Below are 16,582 nucleotides of genomic sequence, written 5' to 3' on the forward strand. Positions count from 1 at the left end.
AATATAAAGCCTAGGGAGTCTAGCTATGCTTAGTGGGAAGAGCAGGGAAAAGTATGTTTATCCATCTTTCCAGAAGCAGAAGTCCAAATTTAATTAACTTTGAATGGGTAATACATTCATGTGACATACAAGTTGAGTGATATAAAAAGAAGTTACAGTGAAATTAACTTTCTCCCACCCACTTCCCCTCTTAGATGGCAACAGTGCTTCTGGTTACTGTGCTTACTTCTGAGGTAACTTTACAGATACCAGCAGACATACACAGATGCGTTGTTACCCAGGTGGTGGCATACTGCATACACTGTATCCTGTTTTTTTTCTCATAACACTGCAATTTAGTGAACCTTCTGGATTCATACAAGAAGAACTTCTTTATCATTTTTCATGGCCTCATGCTGTTCCAGTGCATGGAGATGCCATGTGTATGTAACCACTTGCACTGTTTAGGTGTTGGTCCTGTTACCTGATATATTTATTTTCCCTTCCCTCTTAGTGTCTTCTGCACATTTATTGTGTTTTCTGTGTACACCTGAGTCAGGGTCCTGTGTAAGCTGAAGTGTGTTGGAGACAGCTGCTGGTGACTGAAGTCTTCATTTTATGATAAGTCATATGTATACTCCATAAGTATTTGGAGATACTCATTACAGCTGCTTTCCTAGACTTGGTTCTCCATCATGTTCACAAGGGCTCTTTGGTCCACAGCTTGCTTTTCATAGGTGTCAACAAAAGATTATGGGTATAAGCTCTATATACCCTTATTCACTTTCATGGGTTTAGGTGCTTCCACATAACAGTTAACAGAATGTATGCGCTTTGTTGTTGTTATTTCTAAGGGGCATGAAAACACAGGTCTACTATGATTTGGGGTCAGAGTACTTGTATCTACCTTTTGGGAAAGATGAGATTGATTTTGTTATCATTTAAATTTTTGAGCATGGTAGTTTCATTCTCACTAAATTAGCACTTTTTCTTTAGGGTGGTGATTTTTTTCTTTTGAGTAGAAATATTGCCCTCAAATTCTTGGTGAACTTGAGTAAAGTCATGAATTGAAGAACCTTTTTGCCTTTGTCTCTTGATAGTCTTTCATGTTCTCTTGGCAGTTTAATGCTAAATCCATGCATAATTAAGTTTGATCTTGCACAGAGGATGGAGTCTGGAACTTGCACTGATAGACTGGAACTTGCATTGACAGACTGAGGATTTTTTTTTAATTTCAATTTTTTAATTTGATATTTCCAAATATATAAAACATCAAGATTCTTACACCAGTTATCTCAAATGAGACCATACAAAGCAATTTTAAAGTGTATACAACAATCATTCCCCCTTCAGTTTTGCTACTTTATACAACTATGGGTTAGACAGAAAATTGAATGGCATGTGCCTAGTTGGAAAATTTCACCTGTTTACAAAAAAAAAAAAAGGAAGAAATTAAGAAAACTCAAAATCAAACATGTAGGATACTTGCTACTTTGTGTCTGCAAGTCAATTTACAAACTTTTTTTTTTAATTTAGTAGGCACTTGGGACTGAAAATTTTAGCTGCCCAGTTTTATCCAACTACCCAACAGAAAGCAGCACAAATGAAAGTCCCAACACTCTGTAAACTTTGAGGGACTGAGAGAGTAGACACTATTTTTTATCTGTAGTAGATTCAATTGTTGAGCCTGCAAATGTAGGCTTTTTTCTCTTAACAGAAATAAATATCCTCAGGGCCTTTCCTCTAGCTTCAGTGGGCTGAGTTCAAGAATAGTGAAGAACCCCTCATGTGAAATTTAAAGTGTGACAACTCTGAAGTATTCTGATGCATTATACAAAATTTTGCTAGTTGCATAGACCAAAGACAGATGTTTTGCTAAATGGCACTGAAGAAAATCCTGACCCAAGTGGCACTACTTGGTCCAAATGTTACTGACCAAAGAAAATGATACAACAATATTTATAGGCTCAACTTTAAGAAATGGTTGACATTAATACTGTACATATTTTACACATCAAATACATAGTCCAAGAGTTTATAAAAGAAATTCATGCATTATTACCTTTAAGAATATCAATGTACAACATACCCAGGCCCCCCAGTACTTGTGACATTTCAGGTGGACACAGTGTTATGTACAAAAACAATCAATTTATCTTCTGTGTTAAGTATATAATTTAAAGAAACTTCAGCGATTACTGAGGAAAAACTTAGTCCACTGAAGATTGATAACAAGTGTCAATCTGTGGGATTTTTAAGTATTTCCTTTAAAAAAAAAAATCACCCAGAAAACATAACCTCTGTACAAAGAAAAATATAAAAATTCTGGAAGATCATGTCTGATCACACTACATAATTTAGAATGAAATGTCAGTGGTTTAAAGTTTTTCTGTCTTATTCCTTTGGCAGCCTTAATTTGTGAACTAATACTCATATTTAGCTCAGCTGCTTTTATGGCACAAGAGCCCAGTTTCAAAATGGTGGCACTGATTTTCCTTATAACAGCACTATTTTCAGCAGCAATTATATTTTTAAAGGTTAACAATTTGTACAACAAATGTCTAACTATGCTTCTTCCTACTTTATTCTCAACAGTTATGATCTTTACAAAAAGCTAATATCTACATAGAGAACCACCTTTTACTTGCCCCATCTTATCTCTGACTTGGTTGAGGAAGTACAGGCATTTCAGATTAGGTATTTATGTGTTTTGGATGGGATTCTTGGATTTATGTGAAAATAAAAATAAGACAAAATAATTCTTAGGTACATTCCAGTGTCCCAGTAATTAGTTACATGATAAATAGTACCTACTTGCTGACCACCTATAAAAGATGAGACATTCCGAGGCACCCTAAAAACCTAGGTCTGTAACAGGTGAACAAGAAGGCCATTTTACTCAATTCTGATGCAGTCACCACTGACTGCTATTTAAGGTGTTTACTGGTAACCAGCAAGTTTAACTGAAGAGATGTCACTAAATTCAAACTGAAAATATATATTTAAAAGCAGCAATTTACATTGAGGGAAATATGGTTCTTGTGTGTTCTGTGTAAAGAGAGATTATGAATAAAGGGAATTGGCAACTGAGCACCCTAATTCAATTCCATGAATACAGGTTCCATGATAAGATATCTACTACATGCATTTTGCTTACAGTAACTGCCTAAAACTCACCAGCTATATAGAGTTAAACTCTGTATTAAAGGACTATTGAGTTACAGGGGAATTGGCCATATCAGGTAGCTAGTGACATAGTACCAGTTGTGAAAATTGAGATAAATGAGTTGACAAATGGATTCATTGAATATGTTAATTTTGTGAATGAGAAGACAATTCACCAGGATAATATACTCACATGTATGTTGATCTGACAAAAACCACAGACTGACATCAAATGGATAAAAAAATACTGGGGAAAAAGTGAAAATGCCAACCAAAATAACAAGCTGGGTGGGCTGGGTGGGAGAGCACATTTAAGGCATCTAAAAAAAAAATTCCACATGGCTTTGGCTTATTAAAATATTTTACACTATCTTTTTTTCTTTTTAAAGAAGATTTGAAAGCACCTACAAATCAAGCAGACTGTTAAAAAAATCCCGCATGGCAAATTCAGTTTGTAAGCGTCATTCAGATATTTGTCAAGGAAAATAAAGAAGCCTCTGCCCATGAGATTGCACATGGTGGAAGAGGTCCTTCCAACCCTGTCTATCTTATGCTGGATGGCAGCCCAGAGGTTCGCTGTGCAGCAGCTACAAACAAGGTGTTACTCTCTGGAAGGGAAGGGACTGTGGAATTTCCACTGGTTGGCGAGCAACCCAGCTTTAATTTTTCCAGATACTCTGCATGTACAGGCTTATGACACTGGAGAACTTTGATGGCATCCTTTACTTTGAACCACTCTGTCTTCCTTCCTGTATTAACAGAATCTTCCCAGTCTTCTAATATTTCAGTGACAGTAAGGACATAGACATATGCCCTGTGCTTTTTGTCTTGGTTCTCAAATATGCCCAGGAGTCTGCCTGACTTTCCTTTGACTCCAGCCTCTTGGTAAGCCTCCCTCACGGCAGCACCGGCAGGCTCCTCCTGGGGCTCCAGTCCTCCTCCTGGGCCAGTCCACTGGTCCGGGACAGAAGCCTGCCCACCTGCAGCACCTCGTCCTCCTGCTCGCTCCGGAAGCACAGGGACGCCTCCCGCTTCTTGAAGCCCTCGCGGTCCTAGGTCCGCGGCCTAGGGGGGCTTGGACCTCATCGCAGAGGCGGGCTCTCGCTGCCGCGGCCCCTGCGGAGGCCGCCACCCCGCCGGGGCGCGGGGGCGAGGGCGAGTCGGGGCCCAGGGCGACGCGGCCGGTCAGTCCCGGAGCCGGCGGCCGCTCCGACGCGGGGCGGGGCGCGAGCGCCGGTCCCTGCAGCCCGGGCACCGCGGAGGGAGCGCGGCCTCCGCCCGGGCATCTGCGGCTTTCCCCGGTTCCCGCCGCTGCCGCCGCCGCCCAGGGCGGAGCGGGGCGCGAGGTGCGGGGAGACGGCTGCGGGGGCTCCCGCCGGCCCGGCAGCAGCGCCGCGGCCGCGCGAGGCGTTTGGTGTCGGCTGCGGGCCGTCCCGCCAGGGCCCTCTGACGTGCTGCGTGTGCACAGGTGGCTGCGCGGTGCCCGTCAGTGCGCCGCCCGTGGCGGGGTCTGTGTTCGGGAACGGGTGTGTTTGTGGCTGCAGTTGCCGCAGTTCGTCCCGGCCCTCCAGACCTCCCCAGCCCCACTCTCGGCCTCGTGGTCCTGGCATGCCCGCTGCTTCTGCCCCGGATGCTTCCTCTGGGCTCCGTCCCCAACACGTCCACGTCACGCCTGCTGCCTTAGTCCTGCAGAAATCCTGCGCTTTGGATTTGTGCCACCTTCTGTAAGTTGAAAGCTTCTGGACCAAGTGCGGCAGTGAGATGGAGTCAGAAGAGGAGGTGAGCAAAGTGATTTCTGTCCTGTACCTCCTTTTTTTTCCCTACCTTTTCAAGCTATTATTTCAAGATGCCTTTCTGAGGGCAAGGTTTAAAATTCACTCCCTTAGCTTTGCTGTTATTCTTCATTTCTAATAAATTGGGAACTACAAATACTCTACTTTTAAAAATGGTTGTATATGTTTACTCATTTGTTTTGGAATAAATTTGATGAAGATGAGTTTATGGGAAAGCAAAGTGTGACCAGGGGTTAGGAATTTAAGTGGAAAATTGAATCTTCATGAAGCTTTCCACATTTCATTAGATGTTAAATTCTACAGTGAAGTTTCATATGATTATTAACTATAAGTATATTCCTAAATATCGTGGTTAAACTTTTATTAAAATAATATATCATAAAGCCATTAATATTTTTACATAATACAGTTGTTTGATTATTGAATTTTTCTTGTGAGATATTAGTCAGCAACCTCAGTTTTTTCTTTTAGTGATTTTGTAACAAGAATAAAAATATATTTTAAATCTGTGTGACACAGTTTTATTAAAATGACTTGAGAGTGTATGAGCATTTTTCAGTTTATTTTCTTCTTTCACATTATATTTTTAATTTTGTGTCCTTCTACATTGTATTCTAAAATTTGGAACCGATTGATATGTGCTTTTCACTTCACTATCATGAGGGATGTTTTTTCAAATGAAACTGAAAAATTTAGTAATTCATCTTTTGTCAGTATTAAAAGCAGACCAGCTAGGCTCCTTTGTGCCGCACTAAAAATAATACCAGAACATAAGAAAGGTTTCTGTATTACTTTATGTGCTCTGTGATAGCGTCTTTTCTGTGAACACTCTCAATTCCAAATAAGACCCTGACATTGAAAATTTACTTGTACATACACAGGGGTTATAATATGCTTCCTTGACCCTTGAAATGAGTATGGATGCAGACAGAAATCTTTGCGTTGTTCTCCCTAAGGTATTGCCATCAGAGAGTCAGCAAAAGTGGTTGACCAAGCCAAAAGGAGGGTGCTGAGGGGAGTTGATGACCTGGACTTTTTCATAGGGGATGAAGCCATAGATAAACCCACGTATGCCACAAAGGTAAACTCCCCACCGGGATTTGCTTCTGTAAGTGTATCACCAAGAACAGAGAGTAGGATGAATCATGCAAAATGGTAGATTTCATAGCAATTGTACTTGTGAGCTGTGTATTTTATTCTTGTGTTGGAAAAGAGGTTTTGTTGTTGTTGGTTTTGAATGGGGTATTTTTCAAAATTGAAGTATAGTTGATTTACAGTGTTGTGTTAGTTGAACAAGGTATTTTTCATGTGAGGAATCAAGTGAATTTAAGAAACCCCAGAATGCAGGATTGACTCTGGGAATGCTGGGCTTCATGTGAGAGCAAGATCTGCTTCTGTGGAAAATTGCAGGTTGACTCACTGACCTGTCAGATGTAGAAGAGCTGTAGACTGATTAATTAAAAAGAAGCACTAAAATTGTTTAACTAGGTATTTGTTCTAAAAACCTCCAAACTCCAAATGGAATGGTATGGCGGATTAGCTGTACTTTTGCATCTATTACTCCACTGTTAAGATGATACTTTGTACTTAGAGATGTGAAGTAGAATATAAATGATAATATAACTTAATATTTCTGGTAAAGTGCCTGTTATTTCTTTACATAAATTAACATTCACCCAGTGCAAAGGGCCTGTTTTCTCTAATAACTCAGTCTCTTCTGGGCCAGTGCTTTTAAAACTGTTGCTCTTACTGACATGGACTGAAGCTTGACATAGTTTGATTTCTCTTGCTTTAGTGGCCAATAAGACATGGAATAATTGAAGACTGAGATCTAATGGAGAGGTTCATGGAACAAGTTATTTTTAATTTTCCCTGAGCTGAACCTGAGGGCCATCACTTTTTGATGGTGAGTAACTGGGACTGAGAGAAGAGCCCTGTGGATTCTTGGTTGCTTAGATTTTAAACCCAGGATATTCTTCCCTGGGGAGTTTTTAATTCCCAGTAAAGCTCTTTGTATGAGTTGGAGTGCTTTTGGGGCAAATAACAGAAGGCTCAACCAAAATGCCCAAAACCAAAGAGGGCTTATTATCCCACAAAACAGGATGCCAGTGTCAGGCCACTCAGGACTGGTTACTTGAGCAGCTCAGAGATGGAGGTGAGAACCCAGCCTAATTCACCTGTTTGGCCTCTTGTGCTGGTTCCCCTCAGGCCCCAGGGTGGCTGCCCTAGTTCCTGTACTGACTTTTGGTGTATTTACTTTCAGAGTTTTAGAATTAAGACTCTCATCCTCAGAAACCTTCCTAGCAGATTTGCCCTGTCTGTCCGTGCCCAGTGTGGGCCCTAGAGGGGAACAAAATTACTTTGGTACATTTTGATGAGTCAAGATTCTCTCCTGTTGCTGGTGAGGGGACCACATCTCATCACCTGGCCCCAAGAGGTAAGTACCTAAACCGGCCTCCAGCAGCAAGGAATGAGGAGGGAGGAATGGGTTTGGGTAGGAAACCACCTGTGTAGTTAGGTGTCCTCCTGAAATAACTGGTTGGCTCTGACCTTTGCTTCTTATAGCAGAGGGAGCTGAGTCAAGGTGCTGTTTTGCCAAGGTTAAATCTCACAGTAACACTGAGCTGAGTTACAGGCCCTGATATTGTGGATGTAATTGATCTTGTTCAGATGAAATAAAATAATACAGAGAAATGAAGAGAAGTGTCTCTTGGTTGTGGAGCCTGTTTTCATTGTTTTATGTTCTTTTTAAGTTAAAATTAATTACATGTATAAAACACTTACTTTAAGGAGAGCAATTGCATGTAACATAAGCTGCACATTAAAACCTACATAATTTAGCTTTGCATTTTTTCCATGCTAGTGCATTGTCAAATGGTCCCTGATCCAATTATATAATTCTTCCTAATGTTAAATATGGAATATTCTTTAGAATTATCTGGCTTAAAATATGTTAAGTACAAGGCTGTTATGGTAGTTAGTGGAATCTATATATTTTGTGTCTATTAAATCAAGTCCTTGAAAGTGCTCTAAGCTTTTTCCTGGCTGTATCTTTACAACTAGGAATTGCCACGTCCAAGTAATGTGTTTTACAGGCCACTGTGTATTTTCTCTCCTGTGTATCTACGATGGTTTATGTAAAATACATGGAGCCAGGAAACTGACAGTATGTCTGAGTGGCTTTGTCTTTACAGCCAAAACAAATTACAGACTCCCACCTGCCATGCTTGGCATGTTCCCTTCTCTCATACGTCACATAACTACCTGTTGATAGGACTCCAGGCATGGGCCTGGGGCCCAGCTTCCTCTCCCTGCCTGCCCCATCCTGCTCTGCTCAGAGGGAGTCTGAGTCTTAGGCCTGTGGAGCAAATGCAATCACCAGGACACAGCCCACAGGAAATTTTTCCTACCAGGAATTTTTCTGCTCTAGCTGGCATATACACCGCAGTACAATAAAACCAATTGCTGGGAACGAACTGGTGGTGTTTGGTATGAATATGGAAAAGCTTAAGTCCTTTGCCAAAAATGAGTATCTGAAGAGAATTTTCAAAAATAATTGTTTATTACATTAAACATAAGAAAATATTGTGTTACATTTATTGTACTTTGAAGTTAGCAGGTGTGTTTGCTGCATGATGTGACAGAGGAAGTTATGAGAATGGTGGTTTTATCTCAGGCTTATGTCCTTCCTCATCAGTTAATGGGATAATTGAAGGGGAGTGAAGCAGGTACAGGGATTTGTGGCCATGTCCAGAAATTCATTGAAGACATTTACTGAACCACTACATCAGCTAATGGCTTCTTGGTGTAAAAGAGTCTAAAAGTTTTAAATTAAAGTTCCCTCAGTAGCCTATGAAATTGTCCCTTCTGACTGCCATGACAGACATCTGCACATCCATGGTGGGAATGAGCTCAGTAGGGCTCATGTTTTTCAAGAAGTTTCAGAGACTCAACTCATGTTGGTCACGTGGACTAAACAGATAGCAAATGGGAACCACACTCTTTTCTCTAATACTGAATTGCCCAGAGTTCAAGACAGAATCATATATTCTAAAGAACTGCAGTGCTCTTGAAGGGAAATTGAATTGTAACTGTAGAGGAGATTTGCAAACCTTTTTGAATATGAATCAGGGGAGGAAGAGCAAGCAGCAGTGCTGCCCAAGGATGCTGGGAACCAGGAGCTCTGCCATCCACCTGAGAGCAGGAAAGATGTGTGTCCCAGCTCAGGGATGGAGGATCATCCTTCCTTCATCCTTTTGTTCCAATCAAGTCCTCAGTAGCCTGTGTGCTGCATACCCACATTGGCAAGGGCAGGTCTCCTTACTCAGTCTGCTGCATGCTAAGCTCTTCCAGAGACACCCTCTCAGACACACCCCAGAAAGAATGGTTTACCAGCTCTCGGGGTACCACTTAGCCCAGTCAAGCTGACACATAATAATCACCATGACATGTGGCTTGTCCTGGCTTACCGCAATAACTCCCTTCCTGGTTCATGAGGGTGGCTCAGACCTGCTCTGTCCTGTACACTAGCACTGGCCGGTGTGGAGCTGGACATCCTTGGCGCTGCTGAGTCTGTTACTGCTGGCCCGTGTTCTTCCCATTTTCAGTATATTGTCATCTCCACTCCTACTTGCCCTTCCTTGAGGATTTATGTTTTTAAAAATGTTTCTTTACTGCAGTTATGGAGAGGTTTGGGACTGGAGCAATATTAGTTGCATGTGTTCAGCTTGCTTTCTTTATCCAGAAATATGGATTGATTTTTATAGTACTGACTAATTATTCATTTTTGAATTAATACTTGATGATATTTTACCATTATTATGAATAAAATGCTTATGTAACTTGCATTCATGTGAAGTTTTAATCATATACTTCAGTATTTAAAAAATAAGAAAAACTTGATATCTCCAATTTAGATCTCGTTATATATAAATAATGGTTTTTGGAAGGTTTTATTTAAATTAGTCCTCTAAAGGAACAATTACTGGTGGTAAACATAGGAGAAAAGGAGGATTGAGGAAAACATAGATTTATGATTATGGTTCTGAGAACCCAGAAGAATGTGTCTTTAATAATGCTGAATTTGATTCAGGAGCCAGGAGAACCTAATTTTATTGTAAACTTTCTCTTAATGGAAGTGTATAGATTTTAATGTTAGTTCTTCACAGATGGTGAATTGTTTGGCAGCAAGTACTAAAGTGTAAAAATCAGTGATTTAAGCAAGTTAAAGGTTTTATTTTTCTTAAAGTCATTTGTAGCAGGGAGGGCAGTGCTGGTATGTCAGGTTTCTGGTGTCATTAGGGTTCTGTGTGCTCTAGTATATTTAGCATATGGCTTCCATTCTAAGATTGCCTTAGATCACAAGTTAGCTGCTGCAGCTCCAGTCATCACCTCCATATTCCAGGAAAGAAGGAGTTAAGAGCAGAAGTGGGCCTACTACATGAGTCTACCTTCAACCTTGTAAGGAGCTTTCCCAGAAGACACATCCAATAACTTTTGCTTCTTATTGGCCAGAACTTACTTAGCCATCCCTGTACACCAGGAAGTCTGGGAAATGCTGTTTTCTGGGCCTGTGATTGATCAGTGGTCTGTCATTAAGGCAGAAGGCAGAATAGATACTGGGTAGGGAAATTGCAGTGCCTGCCATAAGATGTGACTACAGGTATGAAGACTGGCAGATCAAGAATTCAGCTGTCTTCACAACTGTGGTTGGATATGGAAAGTGTTTTCCACGTTACAGAGCCAACAGGCTAGGGAAAAGCCACACCAGGATGTGCTGTGGCTTCTGCCCTGGGGTGAAGTCTTTCTTCTGTTAGCTTCTCTGCCTGTGGAGAAATAAACCAGGAAGTTGTATTGGGAGTTTCTGTGGCCTTCACACACAGGCTGTAACTCAGGGCTTCACAACTCTTGTAATGAATTTTTTTTTCTTATTATAGAACTATAAGTGCGATTTAGAAAATTTGGAAGATTCTTGTGGGGCTTTTCACACTCCTATCCCATTATCATAAATATTAACATTTAGTATAGCTATACTTAATCTTTTCACTCATGTTTTTATATGATTTTGCATTCAATATTGTGTCCTCCATCCCTCTCCCCCATTTTCTTGCACGGTTTTCATAATCCTCGCTTTAATGGTCATGCAATCATGTATCCAGTGGTTGTTTCCTGTCTGTTTAGCAGCCCCACTATTTTTAGATGTTTACTTTTGTTTCCAGTTTCTTGGTTTTGTAAGACATAACATAAATTAATATTTGCACATTTTTTTCTATATTTAGAGCATTTTTATATTAAGAATATAAAAATTATATATATATATATATAATTTTAAGGTCCAGATGTGTTAATAATTTTGAATCTCTGGTATACCATTTCACACTGAAATCTTCAATGTACAAGAAGCCACATTATTTGAACTCTTAGGATTGATTAATATCATTTTTGATTATTTGACTTTTTAATTTGCAGTTTGAATACCTTTGATCTTAAACAGTTTTTCATGTATTTATTAGTTGTATTTTCTCCTTTGTGAATTGCCTATTCATGTCCTGGGTTTTGTACATATCAGTGTTTTATTGCTTTTATTGTTGCTATGATTTCTTTGAACTTTATTCTACTTAAATTTTTCTTTTGTGATAAAATGCACATACCATAAAATTTATCATTTTAACCATTTCTGAATGTACAGTTTGGTGAGTTGCGTACATTGACATTGTTGTGCAACCATCACCACCATCCATCTCAGGAACTTCTTCATCTTCCAAACTGAAACTCTGTCCACATTAAAGAATAACTCTCTTTCCCCCTCTCCCAGCCCTAGCCCCCACCATCCCCCCTCTGTCTCTATGACTGTAAGTATTCTGGGTCCTCATATAAGTGGAATCATCCAGTATTAGTCCTTTCATGACTGGCTTATTTCACTTGGTATAAGGTCTTCAGGGTTCAGCCACATTGTAGCATGTGTCAGAATTTCCTTCCTTTTTTAGGGCTGAATAATATTCTGTTGTATGTATGGCCACAATCTGTTTATGGTGTGAACTCTTTCATATAACAGATAAGAATTTTTTGTCATAAGCAGATACTTTTTCTCACTTGATTTTTTGTAGGTTATGTTTTTGAACATCTATAATTGTAAATTTTTATGTAAGTAAACCTACTTTCCTTTGATGTTTATATATATTTTTCATTCATCTGGGATTTATTTGGAACATCACTTGACACTGAAATTAAACCCAGGAAGAATCCAGAGCCAGGGTTAATCTACTTCTTGTTGGAATGCCTTCTATAGGCTCACATTTTTTTTTAAACCAGGCAGGAAGGAAACATTGCATGACTATGCTCCCACTTTGCATACCTTTCTAGCCTTCCTCTCTTCATCCTATTCCCCCCTCTAATCAGTTTAAATGTTATGTTTATAAAATTAACTTATTAAGGTGCTTGGATTCCTCTTCAAGGTAAGAGAAGACTCTAGGTCTCTGGAGTTAATACATTCAATTTCTTCTGGCCTGAGATATATTCTTGATATTACAGTTGATTGTTGATATATTCAGCACTTGCTAAAGGCCCAGCCCTCTCCCCACCAAGCATTTGCATGAATTAACTCACTTATTTAATCCCACAGACAATTGTGTGGTAGGTAGTTATTAGGCCTGTTTTTCAGGTTGGATAGGAGGTGCCATAAGGAGATATATTGTAACCTAAATATTGGAATCCACAGCTATTCTTCATGTGCTTTAAATGAAAGAAAACTAAAAAAAAAAATCTGATATAGTAAACACTAACACAGTTCTAAATGTGTACTGGGAACATTAAGGTATTAACTAATTTGATCTCAGCCCCTTGAGGTAGGCACATTAAAATAAGTAATGTGTTGTTGAATAACGTTTAGATCATTTACTTACAATCTGCTTTTGATGACTTTATTATTTCTTGTCTATGTCTTAAGATTGCTTTCTCTCTCCCATTCAGGGAGTGTATTGATTCTAATCAGAGTAATTAAAACTTACTTGGGGCATGATGTTTGAGCTTTGTATCAGACAGGAGTATAAACTAAAGCCCCCAGCTAGTTGATAGCCAGATTTGATTATTTGCTTGAAGAGTTAGCATACACACAGCACAGAATTCAAAAGGTGCAGTACGATTTCCAGTGCAAGAGTGTCTCTTTCCCACTTCTGTGTTGCCTTCCAGATCCCCTTCCTGGAGGAAACCAACTTTACTGGTGCTTAACCAGCAATAATTATGTGCAGGCACATGGATTATACATAAACTTGATTCATAAAATGGTAACAAAATTGACATACTATGGTACATTTTGATTTTTACTTTAAAAATTTTAGAAATTATAATTTGAAATATATGAAATTTACCCACTTAACACAGTTTTAAATGTATCATTTGGTAACGTTACCTACATTGATATTGTGATGTAACAGAACTCTAGAACTTTTCCATCTTGCAAGATCAAAACTTTGTGCCCATAAACAGCTCCTCATTTCTCTCCCTCATACACCTTGCTTTTTTAAAAAAATGTTGTAGATACAGAAGTATATTTAAGAATGTGTATGTATGGAGAGGCCTCTTTTCATGTAGCAAATTTATAGTAGATATTGTTTCATATCTGCAGACACACTGCCCATCCTTTTTAATTGCTGCAAAGTGTTACATTTTATGGATGTGACCTAATCTGTGTAATCAGTTCCTTGTTATGTGCAGTTATGTTTTTCTGATCTTGGAAGCTGTGACAACTGTGCACCTCTCTGAGGCACCTTGTTTTAGATGTCCCTTGGCTTGACAATGGAATTTGATTTTGTCTCATAGTCTTTGTTCAGAGACTTTCTCTTCAGTAGGTGAGTTTTTCACTGGTACATGCTGATGATTTTAGTGATAATAATGCACTTTCACTGAGTACATTCCCCATCCCAGGTGCTGCCATGAGCACTTTGTTTAGACTCCTGTGAAGTCAGTGCTAATTATGCATGGAGAGAGGAAATCACTTTCCAAACTTGGTAAAATCGAAGGTGGGGTGTAGCTGGGCTGATTGGAGTTGGAGCTCTCCCGTTGCCCGTGCTGAAATGGCCTGGGCTGTATGGCAGGTGTGTGTGGTCACAGCTGCTTTTCTGGTGCTGTGCTTTCTGGTTTTAGTGTGTTTTATTTATGTATGGATATTTTAAAACTCAGGCTTGGCTTTCTCTTTGGTTTCTATTGGGTGCATATTCGTTCTGATAATTGGTAAAACATATTTTAACATAACTGTACTTTTGTATAAGATATTTACCTGTATTTGTTTAGGGATGATTACTTCCTACTGTGCTTAGTGACCACGTTGGTACATGGCCACATTTCTTACCTCCTCCTCCTTTCTTCTATCACCTGCTTTTGATTGTTTATGTTAGTGAACTTACTCTGATATTTATGTTTGTGACTTTATGTTTACTGGTGTCTCTGCTGCTCTACCAAGAAAACAATATCTTTTGATTCCATGACACAAGGGCATCAGTGTCTTTATATTTTCCTCCTTTCCATCTGTGCCTGTCAACTTGATACTACTCCTGTTGTTTTAATTTATAATATTTACATTCTCTTCTATAGCTATAGATTCTCCCAGAAAAGAAAAGCATTTATCCCTACATCTTAAATGGACTACTTGCTCACTGTAAGTCTTTGGCTGTACTTTATGCATTCTTATTATTTGGCTAAAGCTTATTGTCTGATGGTTAATTCATGAAGGGTTCATAGAAACCAAATTCTCTCAAGTTGTTGTATGTTTAAATATATTTTGTTTTTGCAACAGACTTGATTGGCAGTGTGGCCAGATATAGAATTCTGGGGTCATATTTTCCTGCCAGAAAAGTCTGTAAATGTGGCCCTGTGTGTCCCAGTGTCCTGCATGCAGCTGTGCCAATGGCCAAGACAGGCTGCCCTTTTCCTGCTTTAAGAGTATGTTGCTCTGCTCAATAAGCCTAAAAAAACACCATAGGCTGAGTGGCTTCAACAACAGACAGTTGTTTTCTCACAGCTATGGGGGCTTTAGGTCTGAGATCAAGGTGCCATCATGGTTGGTTTATGATCAGATCTCTCTTCCTGGCTTGCAGATGGCCTCCTTCTCACCAGGTCCTTGTGTGGCTCTTCCTCTGTGTGTGAATGAGAGAGAGCTCCCTGATCCCTCTGCCTTATCCTGCAGAGATGTTAGTGCTGTCCTGTGACCTCACTGATCCTGGATTACCCCTCTAGGGGCTTCATCTCCAAACACAGTCAACTGAGTGTTGCAGCTTCAGCATAAGAGTTTTGGGACACACAGCTCAGTATATAACAAAGGGTAATGTGGATTTTTATTTATTTATTTTTTTGCCAAAAGGCCTAGATTTTTTTTCCTTTCTTTGTTTTTTTTTTTTTCTCCTTTTCTCTCTCTTTTTTTCCCTAGCTTAAATATGTGATGTAAATCCATATTTATTAACATGGAAAAATGTTCAACATATTGCTGAATGACAAAAAGCAGTTTTATTTATTTTTATCTTTCTGTAATCCTGTTAATTTCCTCCTATTAGATAATAGTTATTATTTTAAATAGACATTTTAAAAAACTCGGATATCTATGTCATGATATTCATCTGCTTTATTTTTATATTTTTCTGGGTACATGTTTTTTATCTGCCATTTGTTTTTTCCTATTTTCTCTCTCCCTTCTCTTCTTCTTTGAGTGTTTTTATATGGTGTTTGGCTAGTCTCTTTGTGTTCTTTCCTCATCTTTGAGTGAGGGGATCTCTTTCTGAACTGGCTGTGTGTCGGGTTTAGGCTGGGTGGTGGGCAGTGTCTGGGTGAAGCAGCTTCTGTCCCAGGCTTGTCTTTCTCACAGCTGATGGTGGAGGTGTAACTTCTCACCTTGCTGCCTGTGCTCTGAGTGGAGCGACCTGGGGAGCGAGGCTCCTGCAGCTGTGCTGCTCAGACTGTTCCAAGCAAGGGCTCTCTGCTTTTGCTCTTCTCTGGAGAACTGGATATTGCCTGGTATCTGAAGTCACTGGTGTTCTCTTTCCATGTCCTCACTCATCTGGTCTCAGTGGGGCTGTTATTGCCCTTGGCAGCTCAGTGCATGTCTCTTCAGATTCACGGTGTTTGGGTGTTCTGTTATCCGAGGTGGAGTTTCCTTTTCTGTAGCTTGTTCTTGTTTTGGGGTGGATTAGTAAGAGCAGAAGTGTTTAGAGAGGCTTTACTCTCTCAAAGATTTTAAACCTCACAGCCAAAATATGTTTAATCAATCACTCTGGGTGTACTCTGTCTGCCAAATTAAGGAGTTGTACAGCATCTTAATGAACATGCTTTTAGATTAACATTTTGCTGTTCTGATGTAATTACATGAAATTTGGGTGAACACTAAATATAGTGAATATTTCCTTACAGACAGAAACTCCTCTGAATACACCAGAAAATAAAGAATATCTTGCAGAAATTATGTTCAAATTATTTAATGTACCGGGACTCTACATTGCAGTTCAGGTAAGGACAAGTGACTTTCATGATTCCCAAGTGACCTTAGTTGTCTAATGTGGAAGAAATGGTGATTCTAGAGGCCTCTGTAACATTGTGTGATGTGGTTTCCTTTCCCATGCACTCAAGTGCACATGAACTCATCCCATTCAGGTCTGAGCTCA

The 16,582-nt window shown here is 39.6% G+C and overlaps 1 protein-coding gene and 1 pseudogene across 16 annotated transcripts in view; one reads left to right on the forward strand and one right to left on the reverse strand.

The window, feature by feature from the left end:
* Window positions 1–3,487: 3,487 nt before the first annotated feature.
* LOC135320714 (diphosphoinositol polyphosphate phosphohydrolase 2-like) lies at window positions 3,488–4,199 on the reverse strand (annotated as a pseudogene).
* A 332-nt stretch (window positions 4,200–4,531) lies between these two features.
* Window positions 4,532–16,582, forward strand: part of LOC135320748 (actin-related protein 3B-like) — a 41,758-nt gene continuing 29,707 nt past the window's right edge. For 7 of the 16 annotated variants that reach the window (XR_010380027.1, XR_010380029.1, XR_010380032.1 and 4 more), the window contains exons 1-5: window positions 4,532–4,923; window positions 5,894–6,018; window positions 6,733–6,843; window positions 7,201–7,374; window positions 16,332–16,427. Coding sequence is in view for 2 of the 16 variants with exons in the window: in XM_064483819.1 (XP_064339889.1) it covers window positions 7,312–7,374; window positions 16,332–16,427 (159 nt within the window). In the remaining 14 variants the exon portion in view is untranslated. The other 9 variants (XR_010380031.1, XR_010380035.1, XR_010380030.1 and 6 more) reach the window with 9 other exon arrangements.

Source organism: Camelus dromedarius, unplaced genomic scaffold, assembly GCF_036321535.1.
Source record: "Camelus dromedarius isolate mCamDro1 unplaced genomic scaffold, mCamDro1.pat HAP1_SCAFFOLD_114, whole genome shotgun sequence".
Taxonomy (NCBI): Eukaryota; Metazoa; Chordata; class Mammalia; order Artiodactyla; family Camelidae; genus Camelus; species Camelus dromedarius.